This window comes from Sarcophilus harrisii, chromosome 3 (genome assembly GCF_902635505.1).
Source record: "Sarcophilus harrisii chromosome 3, mSarHar1.11, whole genome shotgun sequence".
Taxonomy (NCBI): Eukaryota; Metazoa; Chordata; class Mammalia; order Dasyuromorphia; family Dasyuridae; genus Sarcophilus; species Sarcophilus harrisii.
Window position 1 is genome coordinate 495,349,104 of NC_045428.1, and position 17,207 is coordinate 495,366,310.

The 17,207-nt window shown below is 39.8% G+C and overlaps 1 protein-coding gene across 1 annotated transcript in view; it reads right to left on the bottom strand.

Moving 5' to 3' along the window:
- DSCAML1 (DS cell adhesion molecule like 1) overlaps positions 1-17,207 on the bottom strand; it is a 480,720-nt gene that overhangs the window by 128,779 nt on the left and 334,734 nt on the right. The window contains exon 4 of the mRNA XM_031961331.1: positions 10,987-11,133. Within this exon, the coding sequence (XP_031817191.1) occupies positions 10,987-11,133 (147 nt within the window). The remainder of the gene's footprint in view (positions 1-10,986; positions 11,134-17,207) is intronic.

Here is a 17,207-nt window from a genome sequence, read left to right on the forward strand (position 1 = left end):
TGAATAAAGACTTCATTTGGAGTATTATATTTATTCCCTGATAGGTTGGTAATGGTGAAGGGCTTTGAGTCCATGTATTAGTTAAAGGAACAAGATATGTTTAATCTGGAGAAGAGAAGCCTCATGAAGGACATGATGATTGTGTACAAGTATTTGAAAGGCTGTCCTGTAGAGAAGGGATTAGATTTTTATTGAACTCAAGAGGGCAGAATTAAGAATAATGAGTCAAAGCTATAAAAAGGCAAATTAAGGCTATCAACAACTTCCTAATGGGTAACCAACTGTTAAGGATGTGGTAGAAGGGGTTTGTGACTTAGAAAAAGGATGGGACTTGATGAATTTAAAGTTCCTTTTACAGATAATATTGTAATTGATGAAAGGCAGTATAGTATGGCATAAAGGATAAATGGAACTGAAATGAAGAAGTTCTGAATTCAAATTTCACTGGATACTTCCTAGCTATGGGATAGGAGTTATCCAAGAAGAAAATGGGTTTCCTCAAAAGATGATTAGCCTTCGAGTTTCATGGCTGCTACCTCGCTCTTGGGTTCCCTCTCCTTGATCTTCAAGAAGAGATCTTGTTGGGTATGTTAATACTTTTAAGAATGGCTTGGACATATGGCCAACTTTCACATTTTGTGATTCTGGGAGGTAGAGGATATGCCCAAGGTTTCATGGTTAGTAAGTGGCAAGGAGTCTCAGACTCTATCCCAGGCCTTCTTTCTTCCAGTTTAAAGAGATGCCTTCAAGCATACACGGGGGCCATCACTCTTACTCCATGTTACTGCATAGGCTGTCACAATGCTGAGGAACTTCCTGTCTCCACCTCACAACGACGCCATGCTTTGGTTCCAATCCTCATTCTTCCTCCCTCCCAGGACCACACATGCCCACTGCTGCAGATCTTTACACAGAGGTTGGGTGACTGTAGAGGGAGTGTGTGACTTAGGAAAAGGGTTGGACTTTGAGACCATTTCCATCACTACTACTATGATTGATGAAAGGCAGTATGGCACAGCGTACAAGTAATGGAACTGGGGTCAGGAAGTTCAATCCCACTCTAGACACTTACTCGCTATGAGACCCTGCCCCAAGGCACCAACTGTTCCTGATATGGTTTTTTCATTTATAGAAAGAGGGGGTGTCAGTTCAGCTCTCACGCTATAATTTGATAAATTCCATTTTGCAAAGGAAAAAGATTGCCCAGGACTTACCCAATGCCATCTAATTAATAAGCACTGAAGCTGAGACTCTGCCTAAAGGGTTCTATTCTCAGCTCAGGGTTCTTGCCACCATGGCTAATCTTTTCCTTCCATCTAATACATGTGGAGGCTACTTTTTGCTTTAACATTAATGAAGTAGAATCGGGAATTAAAACAGAAGGTGGGAAATCCACTCAGGTCATCATACCAGGGGATACTGACAGGGTTTTCAAAAGTTTGCAAAGTCATTGACATTACTTCATTTGAACTTCATCTTCCTCAAGGTATGCACTACAGGTATTATTGCCCAATTAGGAAACTGAGGTTTAGATGAGTTAAATGATTTGACAATGGCTAAACTTTCAGCAGCAGTAAAATATGTATCACTTAACTTCAAGCTCAGTATGCTGGACACTGACTGGTACACTATGCTGTCTGTCCACTCCTAAATCAAAAGAGATTTAGGAGAATTATACGAGTAGTTGCTTTCTTCCTCTATCAGTGCAGATAACAGAGAATGGATTGTGTTAATTTGCTCTTATTGACAGCATTCTCTGTGGATGCCCTAAACCTGGCTCTGAGCGCTGTAAACTAATGGGCAAGTTATTTCAACCTTCTGAACTTCTAATCTGTAAAATGGAAACAAACATACCTATGCTGCCTATTTCCCAGGGCTGTCAGGAAATCACTCTATAAGTCAAAAAACTGCCATTACAGGTATGACTTATTCTTCCTGGCTATGGGTCTTAACTTTTTCATCAACTGGGGTTAGAGATCAGATCTCTTCCTCCCTTGGTGTGCCTTCCTTCTCAATGCAGAGCAGATATTACCTATGGAAGGTGCTCCTCCATCAAGGTGGTTTGGTGCATTTTTCTTTAGAGGGGATGAAATTACCCATCTTAGAACTTTAGAATCTTAGTGCTGGAGTAGATCTTGGAGACCATCACCTTTAATTTATATGTGAGTAAACTGACACTCGGAAAGGAGAAGTAGCTCATATAATTTCAGGCAGTTAGTTATCAGCAGAGTCCTTCCTGTTATTCTAAATTTTCCTGTAATGGTCTTTCTATTACTTTGCTTATTAATGTGTCCTTCTCACAAAAAGGATCTGGAGAGTAATAAACACATTTTTATTACCTGCTGATCATAGATAGCCTCATCCAGGGTTAAGTAGGTGAATAGCTGTTTCCAACACTAGTGGTTAAGGGAAGGAAGGCATCATGACCCAGGTGAGTTCCTTGTAGTTAGGATCTTTGTTTCATGAAGTCCTCTGAATACCTGAGTAATTGATTCCTCATGGATAGCATCCAAGATGGACCTACATTTCACATATTCTGGTTACCAATGAATAATTGTACAGCAGCAGTGAATAATTGTGTTACTGCTGTTTACTGTTAAATCTTAATCGTTCTCAATGGAAAGGGATAATAAAGCCTGGCATTGTAAACATCTTGGAGATCATAGAATCATAAATTAAGAACTGAAAAAAAGCCATATTGAGGGCAACTAGGGTGATGCAGTGGATGTAGGACTAGGTCTGGAGTAAGGACTCATGAAGATGAGTTCAAATTCAGTCTCAGACATTTACTAGCTATGTAACCCTGGGCAAGGCAATTACCCTGTTTTTCTCGGTTTCATCTGGAAAAGGAGCTGAAGAAGAAAATGGCAAACCATCCCACTCCAAATGGAGTTATGAAGAGTTGGACGTGTGAACTGAACAACAACAGAGACCATATATACACGTGTGTGTGTGTGTGTGTGTGTGTGTGTGTGTGTGTAGAAAGAAAGAGACAGAGAAAAGGGATAGGAAGGACAGGGAAGGAGAAAGAAGGTGGTGTGTGTGTGTGTGTGTGTGTGTGTGTGTGTGTGTGTGTGTTTAACAACCTCAAGATCATCTAGTACAAACTCATTTGAGAGATGCAGAATCTGAAGCCCGGAGGAAGGAAGTGATTTGTCCATGATCCCACAAGTAACAGAAACTAGGATATGAGCCCAGGATTCTAAATTCAAATCCACTGTTTTTTCTGCTGAATCATGCTTCTTCTTGGGAAGGAACAAAAATTCCTTCTATTTTATGGAGTCTCAAAAAAGGGAGATGACCAGAGCTATGACTAGGAATGGTGGCCTCTGGGGCATGTTTAGTTCAACTGGGAAAAGATGGAAGAATATTTGCAGGGGTATTTGTTACCTTTGGTGTCCTGAAACATCTTGATTGTACCATTCTGATTATGTTTCAGAAAAAAAGACCGATGCCCCTTTTCTCCTCACTCCCCACTCAGGGTTAGGTAAGCATTCAATGTTCCCAATTTCACTGACTTACTTCCCGGGACCCTCCCCTTGGGAGGACTCCATGGCATCTTTCCTCATTGACCCCAGAGAATTGGTAGGGTAGTGTACGCCAGAAGAATTACTCTACAGAACACTTAATTGATAGGAAATATACAAATTCAGTGCCACACTGCAAAATTCAGAAGCAGGGGGACTGTTAAAATAGCCAAGGAAAGGTTGGAAAGCGGGATAAAGGGGGGAGAAGGGAATTAATCACTGAGTCTCAGGCGTGAAATTAAATTCCAAGGGAAAGAAACCTCTTTCATTACTCCAGAGCAGAAGTAAAATGCTGCGATGTGTACATGGTGCCAGCCAGAGGGGATAGGGCATTGCCAACTCCCGTGCCTGGGCTGGAAGACAGGTGGCTCCACCCCCCAAGAAAGGGCTAGCGGCAATCTAAGACGATTCCATACGTTGTTTTGTAGAGAGTTGGTGATGGTAGAGCCTAGAGATCCAGGAAAGGAAGGGCCTTGTGATGAATGATGTGAAAGTTTGATCCTTTCCAATGTTGTTGGAAATCATCAAGTACTAGTGAAGTCCCATGATTTGACCCCAAATAAAATAAAACACCTAGCCTTAGAGATTCACTGCCCTAGGCTGGGCTTTGGTGGAATGTGCAGGAAAAGAAAGGGAAAGGGCGATAGCACCAGAAAGGATGCTAACTCAAGGGTCTTCTCCTGAGAGAGCTTATTATAAGAACCATATGACATTACTCCTTATAGAAAACTTTAAAAATCTGATGATATATTGCTTAACTAGAGCATGAGCTCCAGGGGAGCAGAGACTTAAATCACATCTAAAATGTGTACCTTCTCTGCAACCTAGCATTGAGTTCTGCATGTTGTAGGTGCTTAATAAGTGCTTGTTGAATCATACTATTATATATTTTCTCATTTCCTTAGCTTTTAACAGAAGTCTCTTTGAAACAAACAAACAAACAAACAAAAAAAACAACAAAATCAAAATAAAAAATCCAGCCTTTGTCTCAGGTTAACAAAGAAAAAGAGGGGCTTGTGTGGATGATTCAGAGGGATATGAGCAAAATGGAAGACAGAGAATGACAATTGCTATGCCATATTGGTGGGATGCAGTGCTCAATGCTTACAAAGAAGTAGAGAAAATCTTAGGAGACAATATGCTATAGGGAAAAAATGACTTGGAACCTGGTTCTAATCCAGACTCTGACTTTGCTACCTGTGTAATACTGGCAAAGTAACTTAACTTCCCTGACTCAGTTTCCCTAGCTCTGAGACATTAGGGTTACACTAGGTGGGTTTAGACTAAAAGGGTTAGACTAAGTAGTCTCTAGGTTTTCTCCTAGCTGTAGATCTTCTGGATCTGGAGTGCTAGGTTTCTTTCCAGAGTTTCCCTCTCTTGATAAAAGTTTAATTTAAATTTTCAATGAATAAGTATTCATTTTTCTTCCTCTCAACCTCCAATTGAAAAAGAAAGAAAACGCCTCATAATGAACATGCATAGTTAATCAAAATTTCTTGTGCTGCCCATGTCCTAAAATGTACAGCTCATTTTATATCGCAAGATGCATTTGCATTTTTTATTTGTCACCTGTACGTCAGAGGGGTAATATGCTTCATTATTAGTTCTCTGGAATCATGATTAATCATGGTATTGAGCAGATTTCTTAAGTCTTTCAAAGTTGTTTATAATGTTGTCCAGTCTGCAACATTTTGTTTTATCAATTGCTCTGATTCTTTTCATTTTTATTTAAGTTCATATGAATCTTCCCAGGTTTATTTGAAACTATCCTTTTTAAAATTTCTTAAAACACTATAAACACTTAAAATGTTATATTATTCTATGTTCATGTATGAATTCATATATTATACTTGGTTTAACCTTCCCAAATCTATGGTATTCTTTTAGTTTCTAATTTGTTGTCATTACAAAAAGAGATGCTGTAAATCTGAAGTTCCTTTTCTTAAAATTAATTTTTTCAAACCTTCTCTCTCTTCCCCATTCTTCCCTGGGCACCCATTGAGAAACCAAGGGCAACAAAATTCTTTGTTACAAACATGTATAGTCAAGCAAAAAAAATTACTGCCTTTGCCTTCTATTATGTTTCTATCATGAATCTCATCTTGAATCTTCTGGAATTATGTTTTGTTATTGTTTATAATATTGTTATTGTATGAAAATTTATTCTTAAGGTTCTTCTCACCTTGTATCATTTCATACAAGTCTTCTCAGTTTTCTCTGCAACCATTTCCTTGCTCATTTATTTCTTAAAGCACAATAGTATTCCATTACAATATATCACATTTCCCGACTGATGGGCACCCTCTGTTTCCAATTCCTTGCTACCACAAAGCTGCTATAAATATTTTTCAAACATATGGCTCCTTTCCCCCTTTTTTAAATCTTCTTTTATTTTATTGTTATTTTTCCTTTATTTTCGAAGACCAATGGCATCACAAATGAGTGATGTCTTGACTTACATGTAAATTGGATGTTAGTGAGACAGAGTTGCACGAAGCATCAACCTCCTTTTCTTTTCCAGAGTCACCAAAATACATTGGCAAGACAAAAGTCAGCATGACTAATGATGGTCCAGGACACAGTGGATGACCTTGATGTTTTCAATGTCTGACTAAGCTCTAAGTGCTCCACAGTGCTTCCATCAGCTGCCCTCATGGTCACTGGAACAAACTGTTCTCATCTGTCCATTCTGCCAGGAGAAATCTTCACACCAGCGATCCTCCTAACTCACTGATGGAGGGTTTAAAACCTGTCAGCTAAACCTGGTTTAGCCTGTCTATATGCCTTAGTGTGGAGTGGCCACTGCACATGCTACAGCTTCTTGGCACAGTTCCAAATTGCTTTTCAAAATGACTGGATCAGTTCACAGCTCAACCAACAGTACATTAATAAGATACCCATTTTTCCATAACCCTTCCAACATTTATCACTTGTGTGTGTACCCACTGTAGGATCTCAAGAGTTGTTTTTAATTTGTAATTTTCTAGTTATCAGTGATTTGGAGGGTTTTTCTTAGCTATTTCCCTCTAAGCTATTTCCCTCTTCCAGTCTTCTATTACTTAAGAAAGTACTCTGTCCTTTTTCTTAGCACATCCATGCTAGCCAGACTTTACAAATGAAGAACTCAGAAGACATCAGTATAGGAGCTTTGGAGACTAAGCCCGAGGTAGAGCAATAGTCATTGGAAGGTAAAAGTGGCTTGGTTCACAGGTAGGTAGAATGGAGTGTGGGCAGTCAGTGGGCACTCACCCAGGATGAGCTAACTGTGCCCTAGTCACAGCTGTAGCACTGCCAAGAGAGAACTTACAAATCAGCCTGTTACAATATATCAAACTAGAGTTCCTGCCTTACCCCTTACATTCCCTTCTCGTTTCTCATTCTAATTTGCTAGTTCCCTGAGAGTCCAGGTAGGTGATACAATAAATACAAGACTAGGCTTGGAGCCAAAAAGACCTGAGTTAAATATTGCCTTGGATACTTATTATCCATGTGATTAACTAGGGAAGTCATTTAACTCTTAGCTCCAGTTTCTTCATCTGTAAAATGGGGAGAAAAATGGTGCCTACTTGAAAGGATTGTTGTGGGGACCAAATGAGATAACATTTGTAAAATGTTTTGCAAACATTAAAGAACTATTTAAAATATGACAACTATTATTATTAATAGCCCTCTACCCTCATCCCACACAAAGAAGAAAAAGGATCTTCCCTGGAACAAAGGTCCTAGGTAAACCCCTTCCTACCTCAAAGTGTAGAAAGGCCAGGTAGCTCAAGCAAGAGAGCCACCAAGGAGTTTATTCTAGTGGGATTCACCATATCTGACTCAATGAGACCTGGAAGGCTTACTTCAGTGTTATGTGGGTAGTATGCAAATATGATGCAGAATGGCATTAAGCAACATTTATAATTTTTTTAGTGAATCTCTCAGGTAATATTTAATAGTAGGACTTTAGACCCAAAGAAGACACTTATGATAAGGGAAACTTGTCACAGAACTAAGTCAGAAAGGACCGCAGAGGTACAACCCACATTGGAACAGGGAATTCCCTTGATGGTAATCTCAACAAATATTCATTCAGCCTCTGCTTGAAGAATGTCAGGGATGGGGAGCTCACTGTCTTCTGAGACATTCCTTGATTGAAAAATTCTAATTCTTAGTGAATTTCCCCTTAAATGAAACCTAAATCTGCCCCACTGCCATTTCCTCCCCTTGCTCTTCTTTCTGCCCTCTGGGCCAGAGCAGGCAAATCAAATCTCCCTTCCACTTGACAGCCTTCAAAATCTTGAAGATGGGGATCATGTCTTGCTCCCTCAAATGCCGAAATTTTCTCTTCTCCAGTTCCTTCTGTTTCTTCGATCAAAGCTCTTGTGATTTTGAGATGCTTCCTCTTCCTTCTCCCTCTCCTCCAGAGACACTCTTACTTGTCAACATCCTTCCTGGATGTGGTGGTACCCAGAAGTGGTTTGCCGAGGGCTCAGTGATCCCCTCCCTGGTCTTGGTCTCTCTGGAGCTCAGCCTAAGAGCGTGTTGCCTTCTTTCCTCTCTACATCAAGTCACTATTCCTTCTTTGCAACCCGTGCTCTTTTGGCACCAGCAGCACTTTGTTTCCAGGCCCTCGCTGCTTCTTTACCCGTTGTGTGTCTGAACTGACTTTGCAGATTAGGAAGAAACTCAGAAAGTCATGCTTCTGACAACCTGAACTGATTCTCAATTGGAGAGTCCCTTATATAGCTAGCATTTTGGTTTGTAAAGTACCCATCATCCCATCTGATCCTCAAGGAACCTTGTGAGATACCCATTTTATACCTAAGGAAAACTGATGCTGAGAAAGGAAAGAAGAAAGGAAGGAAATCAACATTAAACAAATGCTATATATATATATATATATATATATATATATATATATATATATATATGTGTGTGTGTGTGTGTGTGTGTCAGACACTGTGCTAAGCACTTTATAAATGTTATCTCATTATCAATAATCCTGAGAGGTAGCATTTTCATTAGCCCCATTTTACAGTTGGGAAGCAGAGACTAAGTGATTTATTTGCCTAGGGGTCACACTGCTAATGTGTCTAGGGCAGGATCCAAATTCATTTCCTAACTTCAGTTCCAGTACTCTATGTAAAATGTCAGGATTAAGTAGGATTTTAAAGGTTTTTTAGTCCTCCCTTCTCATCTTATAGAAAGGGAAAGCGAGGGCCAGCTTACATAGTCAACATGTACATGGCAGTCAGAACAAAAAGGCCAGTCTCCTGGTTTCTGGAACAGGGATCTTTGTCTTATTTTCTGTTGCATTCTGCTAGGGATCCTGATCCAAGGGATACCAGGAAACTCAAAAGAAAATATTTTTAATTATGGCTTATTTTAAAAAAATAAAGAAATATTTCTTAAATGGTTTTCTATCCAGTAGAATATAAGTTCTTTGAGGACAGAAGATATTTTCTTTTCATTTTTGTTTTTGGCTTTTTATTTCCAGCATCTAGTCCAGTGCCTTCTATAGTAAGCACTCAATAGACTTTAGTGGAATGAAATGAATGCATGAAAATCAAGTGTTTTTTCCTTAGATCGTTTATAAAAGTGAAGAATGTACCAAAGCTCTCTGCAGGGAAGATATTTCTACTTCAAAATCTCCCTTTATGGGAAGACTTTTTTTTTTTTAAAAGATCCTTCCCAGCTATATTTGCTACCTTACTCCTTGTTCCTTAAAGAACACATGCAACGTAAGTGTAGAGGCTGGACCTGTGTTTTCACACATAGGAAATTTCTGGATGAAGACATTTCTTCTACTAGTAAAGGTTATAACCTTCTCTGCATCATCATCATCAACATCAAAATCATCATCATAGCTAGCTAGTATCTATATAAAACTAAAGCACTGGCAAAGTGCTTTACAGATAGATAGTATCTCATTGTATCTTCACAAAAACTTAAATAAGTGCTAATATTATTATTATCCCCATTTTACAGATGATAAAAACTGAGGATTTGAGAATGTTTTAAGTGACTTAGGTCATCTTGACTTCAGGTTAAATGCTCTATCCACTCTGCTGCCTAGACAATTGCCTAGAACATTGAGAGGTTAAGTGACTTAATTATGATCAATATACTGGTAGGAATAGTTGCTGCTGAAATGAGATAATATTTGTAAAACATGCCAACTTTAATGATCCATATAAATGTCAGTTATTCTTCTTATTATTATTCTCCCCATCATCCCCATCAGATATAGCTTTTACATGGCTTATACCAGTTCTAAAGAACAAGGGAAGTGGTATAAAGATGAAGATGACAAAACTATGCATTCATTTCGATGCAAAGAAATGTTTTAAAAAATCACAGCAAACACTTTTATGTGGCAATTATATGGTAATATATATATATATATAAACTTATATATTATGTTTTAATACTTCAAAAGATTTGTGATGTTACCTGTAGGGATACTCCCTCCATTGACACAGATTGCAACCCCTTCACACCTTTAATAGAAATTACTTTGTGATTTTTTTTATGATCAAAAAATTCAACATCCAGTAGTCACCATTCTTGAAAACAGCCTCTCTGAATTTAGCTAGTTTGGTTCTGAGAGAACAGGACAGATGCAGAGTTTATACTTTATATAAACTGTACTGTATCTTAAATCTGATAATAAAAATGAAATAACTTATTTATGTAATAAATTGTAATATAATATAATGTTATGTTATATTATATTATATTGCATATCACAACATGTAGGTGTAAGAGTGCAATGACAGGTGGCGTCAACATTTTCCCTATCTTATCAATGAGGAAACAGAAGCTTGGAAAAGTAAAATGACTTAATTCATAAGTCACAAAGCTAGTGATCACCAGACCTGGGATTTGAGCTCAGTTCTGATTCCAAATTCTAAATTTGTACAACATTGTACATGATACTCTATTTTCGTTTATAGGAAGAATGGGCAGAGTTTTTCATTCCTTAGCATAGCTTTGCAAAAGGCAATGTCAATTCAGTTCCATGATGAAGCATCCCAGTAGGACTCAGATGAAAGTCTTCATTGGATATTTTCTCTCTGTCTCTGTCTCTGACTTTTTAACCTCTGTCTCTTTCCTTTCAAGGGATTTTCATTTTAGTGGTATAAATTATATCAGGACTAGATTATATCTCATGAATCTGAATCTACAAATATGTTTCTTGGTAAGTTTCTTGACAATACATGTTTATTTACCATCTTTCCAAGACTAAAAGTATAGTGTATTTAGTATTGAAGTAATGTTTCAATTCTTCTAATTCCTCATTCAGAATCTTTTTATGTAATGGGTATCCTTATCCATGATGCTGACAATGACTTCTGGACTTTGCAATGGAAATTCCCTTTATAAAAAAAATTAAAATTTTTAAATTAAAATTTTAAAAAATTCATTTTGATCTTCATACATCTTCCATCTCCATCTTGGCCGAGTGACCTACCTGACACAGAGAGTCGGGCCCCATTGCTTTGGCGGGTCTCACCACTGTACTTGTGTTTGGTGATGCAGCGGTATGTGGACAGGGCGTCCTCCTTCTGCACATCTGAGATGTATAGCCCACCATGGAAAGTAATAAAAAACCTATTTTCTGGAGACACAAACAGAAAAGAAATAGCTTATTAGTTGACTGGCTGGGCATCAATGACTAGGAGCAAACCCCACCATAGAAAGTAATAAAAAACCTATTTTCCAGAGACACAAACAGAAGAGAAATAGTTTATTAGTTGACTGGCTGGGCATCAATGACTAGGAGCAGGCCCCAAACTGCCACTTTGGGAAGGGGTCACCCACTGAATAAGAACAGAGGAGTAAATTTGTTATAGGGAAGAATGTTCCAAGTGAGTGAAAATTTTACTCATGTATACAGATACCACCAAGAATCATAGTCAAACGCTCATTCATCCATCCAACCATCCATCTATTCAATACTTGTTACTTCTCAGGCTCTGTTCTGGACACTAGGTTTACAAAGACAAAAACAAAATATAGTTTCTGCCTTTAAGGAACTTACTTATTAGGCAGAAACAATGTCTACATGGGAAAATTAATATAGAGTAATGGGAAGGGGTACTAACAAGTGAGGAGAAAGACCTTGTATAGGATATAAGAATTGAGGTAAACTTGAAAAAAGTTATATGCTATAAGAGGTAGTAGAAATAAGAAGGCTTAGGCAAGAACAGTGAAAAAGCCAAGAGAGAGAGGTTGGAGGGTCTCTCACAGAAAAGAACAAATGAGTCCCTTGGCTGGATAGTGTATTCGGGAGAGAATCAGATGTAACAAGCTTGGAAAGGTAGAAGACCGAGTATTTGACTCTAAAGACAAGAGGGAGCCCTGGGAGCCTCTTTTGCTTTGGTCAGATTACCTAGCCTCTTGAGGTCTCAATTTCCTCCTTTGTAAAACAAGGCAGAAGAACTCCATTGTCTCTGAAGCCTCTTACAATGTTAGATCTTACAGAAATATGATCTGCTCTCTCCCATAAGCCATCTCTGAGGCATAATCATTTAGCACATTTAGGTGTTAATCAAAGCCTACCCAGTGATGTTTTCCAGGAATAAGTTCAGGGCCACATATTTACTGTTGGCAGTTGTTGGATAAAATTTTGGGCAGTAGAGTCAGGAAGATCTGACTTCAAATCCTGCTGTTGACTAGCTCTCTAACCTTGAAAAGGTAATTTAACCCCTCCCAACCTCTGTTTTCTCATCCATAAAATAGGGGGTTAGATTCTATTATCTCTAATGTTCTTTCCAGTTCAAAATCTATAATCTTATTGATTTCTGTGACTATTCTCTCCGAAGAAGGTACAAATAATGGTTCAATATCAATGATTAGTGGAAGCCCTCATGAATCTTTCCTTGATCCTGTTTTTCTTTTAATTTTATCAATGGATTGGATAAAAGTATAAAAGTCAAGCTTATTGACTTTGCAGAACACCTAAAACTTGAAGGAGAGCTAACGCAGTAGGGCAAAATCAAGATCCAAAATGATCTCTACAGGCTAGAGTAGATGGCCAAAATCTACTGGCCAAGCAGCAGGCCTGTTTTCTTGGGGAGTTAAGAAGAGTTATTACATTTTTCTAGCTGTGGAAGGGGGTGAATATATAAAAAGGAATAGGAGAGGATTTGATTTTCTGTCTGTAATTTGGGAACCCCTGGGCTAGATCATAAATGAAATAAAAAAAGCAAAGTCTTCTCTTTGGGTTCAAACAATCAGTCTTATAACTAAAAGAGGTAGGAAGGAAGGATAGAGGAAAGGGAGGAAAAAAGGAACCAAGCGCTTATCACCCACCATGTGCCAGGCACTGTGCTAAGTATTTTACAAATAGTATCTTATTTGATTCTCACAAAAATCCTGGGAGGCAGTTGCTATTATTATCCTCACTTTATGGATGAGGAAACTAAGGTAGAGAGAGATTAAGTAACTTGCCCAGAGTCACAAAAGAGTGTCTAAGGCTAGATTTTAATTCACTGTTCTAACCATTGTACCACCTAGCTATTTATGATATGATTAGAAGAAATGGTAATGCATTAATGTGGAGAAGAATAAGGGGAGACATGAATCAAGTTTGCAAGTATTTGAAAGACAGTTTTGTGGAAGACGACATGGGGCAGGTAAGTAGCACAATGAACAGAGTGCCAGGTTTGGAGTCAGGAAGAATCATCAAATCCGGCCTCAGACACTTAGTAGCTGTATGATCCTGGGCAAGTTACTTAACACTGTTTGCCTTTGTTTCTTCATCTGTAAATGAACTGGAGAAGGAAATGGCCAACCACTCTAGTATCTCTGCCAAGAAAACTCCACTCAATCAGAACTGAAAAATGACTGAACAATGCCATATTGGAGAATTCTAAGACTTGTACTGATTGGTCCCTGAAGGCATGATCATGAGCACTGGGTGTAAGTTGGGCAGAATTTAAGGGAAAAAAACTTTCTAATACTCAGTCCTATTTAGGAGATTAGGCTTGGGAGAAAATGGACTCCTCTTCTCTTGAGGAATTGTCCTTGACCTCCATCAATCGCTGATATAGATAAGTATATGGCTTCTCATTCCATTGGGATGGCTGGCCATATGTCCTTCTTCCTAATTCCCCAGTCCCAAATATCAGTGCCCCGCAGTTCCTTAACTTGGGACAAATTGGTCTGGATGCTATGCTGGTGCCTTACTTAACCCTTTTGAGTATTCTACTCCCACTGGTTTATGGGAGCTGGTGTTTAGTTTTTATTTTTAGTTTATTATTTAGGGAATTATTGAGGTGACAAAGTGGATAGGAGTAGACTTGGGAGTGTGAAAGAGCAGAGTTCAAATCTTCCCCCAGACATTTATTAGCAAGTCACCCACCTTTTGCTTTCCTTAGTTGCATCATCTATAAAATGAGGCTAATAATAGAATCTACCTCACAAGGTTGTTGTGAGCATAAAATGAGATAGCATAGTGCTTTGCTAACCCTAATGTGTTAAATAAATGCTATTATTTTAATTATGCTGCTTCAAGGGCAATACATGTTACCCGGGGGAGAAGTAAGAGAGCTTCTCAGTGAGGGAAATCAGATGACATGGTTTTAGTAGGACAGGGGTTCTTTTGGACTGGCATTTGGGTGGTTCCAGCCTTCAGTTATCACTATGCCATTTCCTCCAAAACAAGCATACAGACACACTTGTGTGTGTATGTTGTGTCAAACACAGAGTTTTGTGGAATGGGCGGAAGAAGGAAAGGAAGGGAAATAGTCGGGGGTGGGGCAGGGGCCGGCCCAAGGAGGCAGGGGAGGGAGGAGTGCAGAGAGGCTGGATCTTCACTAGCCTAAGTCTGCCTGTGCTGTTTTGTCCCCCTCCTGTGACATCCCAAAGTCACTGCAGAAGCACCCGAATAATTTATTACGTAACCAGGAGCAGAATGCAGAACAGTTGGAGGGAGGTGGTACCAATCAGAGCCACCAGGAGGGGTGGGGCCTGGGGAGGATGTCCAGGCCCCTGAGAGAGAAACAGAAGAAAAGCATCAAGCAGCCCACAGGTGCCCGTGGCATGTGAGCACCTCATGATTCCCTCGCTCCCAGCAAAAGGAGGAGGAGAACCTATTGGCCAGACTGGAGCCACCAGTGGGGGGTGGCTGATGGGATAGGGGGAGGAGGGTGTGTGGCGGTTGGGGGGAGATGTTGTTTCTATAGCAACAAAAGCAGCTGCTGTATCTGATGTTTCACATCTTTCACTGTTCTCGTTTAATCCCTCCCCCCTTTTCTGTGCATGTTAATTGCAGTAACATATTCAGACACAGTCTATTGCTCCTTGTGAAACAAAGGCAGTGGAGAGATGTGCAGTATGATGGAGGGAAGGAGAAATCAGGGGTATTATGTTAATCTCCTCTGGGGGGGAACTTGTGCAACATTAGTTCTGCATGTTTGATGAGGATCCATTGATAGACCCTTCTGGGGAGAAGCGAAGGAGACAAGGCGGGGTCCCACAACCGGGGAGGGGAAGCAGAGCCGGCAGTGATGACGAGATCTGATTGGGACCAAGTAGGACCGAGGGGGCCCCAGGGTGACCCGGACCCACCATCTTCCTCCTCCACAAAACCACGGGAGACCTGAATGGGAGCCTCCTTCCTTCAGCGTCCTCGGGAGGACTGGCTTTTAGGAGTCAGTGAAGAACAAAGCGCTTGGCTCCTTTTTCCTCCAAGAGTCTTGCCCAGTTGGCACGGGAGCCACGCTCCCTCCTCAGGCCCTGAGACCAAGGCTACCAGTTCACCAGCTCACTGTGTGAGCCTGGATCTTGACCTTTCTGTGTCTCATCTTGCCTGCCTAGAATATGGGGAAGAATAACAGCTGCCTCTCCCAGAAAGCATAAATGGAAGAACTGCAATTAGCTCTCATTATCAGAGCTGCCCTTTTACATTTAATTGCTCTTAATCATTTAATCTCATTTAATTTCTGCCCTCTTTGCCTCTCTGTTTGCTTTCTTGATTCTTTCTAGATCAGTTGTAGTGGGCAAGGTAGGCAGGAGTAACAGCTAAGAGGGTGATGATAAACATGGCTACATCCTTGGCATAGGCAAGTGCCCCATGCAGACCCAAGGGATGTCAGGAACTCATGCAAAGCTGGGGCCTCAGTCAATAATAATCAGTTGCCAAGAGATCTCTCACTTTGTGAGACACTTATTTTCCCACTGCCTTCTCTCTGCTCTTCCATCAAGCACAACTAGGGAGGTATATACTCCAATAATCCTGGGACACATGAAGGATCCTTGTTCAGGAGGGTGTGAGAATCCTGTCCACATCATCCCCTGACAAATTGTCATTATATGTTGCTTTGACATTTGCAGAGTACTTTACAGAAATCATATCATTTTGGTCTTGGAACCACTCTGTACAATGGTTTTATATATACACACGTGTATATATATATATATATATATATATATATATATATATGTGTGTGTGTGTGTGTGTGTGTGTATGTATATATATATATATGAAGTGTATATATATATATGAAGTATATATATATATATATGTATTTGTATAATTATCCCTATTTTGTAAATGAGAATACTAAGGTGCAGGAAAATAAAATTTTTTTTCAAAGTCTTAAATAACACAACCAAAAGCCAAAACCTTCTTTCCTCTGGGTTTTAACTTTCCTACTTCCTTCAACTTTCCTTCATGTGACATAATTCTGAGGTCTCTGTTGTCCTCTGGATGGGCTCCAGTTTGTCAAGGTCTTTAGTGACTGAGGAGAATCTTAGAAATGGAAGGGAGGGGATAAAGCAGTACTTGCAAGCCCCTCTTTTTATAAAAGAGAAAATGGCTCCAGTACAGGGAGTCTGACTTGTCTAAGATCACACTGAGGAATGGGAATAATGTGTGAGAGAGGACAATTAAGGTAAACTAGGGGCAGAGATGGGGAAGGACGTAAAACTCAGAACGAGTGGCGCTATCTGAATTGGAAAGCAGAGAACCTGGTCCCTGTCTACATTCTAGTTTGTACTTTCCCTTTATCATTATTCTGATGCCGCAGCTTCTTGCCTCCAATCCTGGCCTCCTGGGAAATGAAGGAGATTGGGAGGGGGGAAATCAAGGGATGACAGCTGTGGGAGATTGAACCGAGATGCTAAGTGACCTGACAACATCTTTTCTTTCTTTTTTGTAAAAGGTCAAACAGCTGGGGTTGGAAGAATCCCTGGGGCCCAGGGGAGCCATGGAGAGATAATTGATAGAAACTTCTCTGTTCAAGACCACACAGGAGGGACTCACAGGCAAGAAATTGGACCAAAGGATCCACCGAGGAAGGTCTTAGGAAAAAATCCCTTGGCTGTGCCCTAAGACTCCCAAGAGTGCTGTTGGGGGAAGACAGGACTTAGTATTGCAATAGTATGTGGAGTCGGTGAGGGAAGGGAAGAAGGAGGGTGGGGACCTATAATGTTCAAATGCTTTCATTTATAAGCAAGACTGGAAGTGCTAGACTAAGAACACCATTTCACATTTCTTCAAAGCTTTAAAGTTTACAAAATACCCTGTGAGGTAGGTAGTGCTAAGCCGGGTTGGCTATGAAAGCTTAAAATGACGCTAAGATTTTTGATCCTGTGATCTATGCCCCTGTGTTACTAGCTCCATTTTACAGGTGAAAAAACTGAAGATGACAGAGGACAAATGATTTTTTTTTTTTACACATAGTA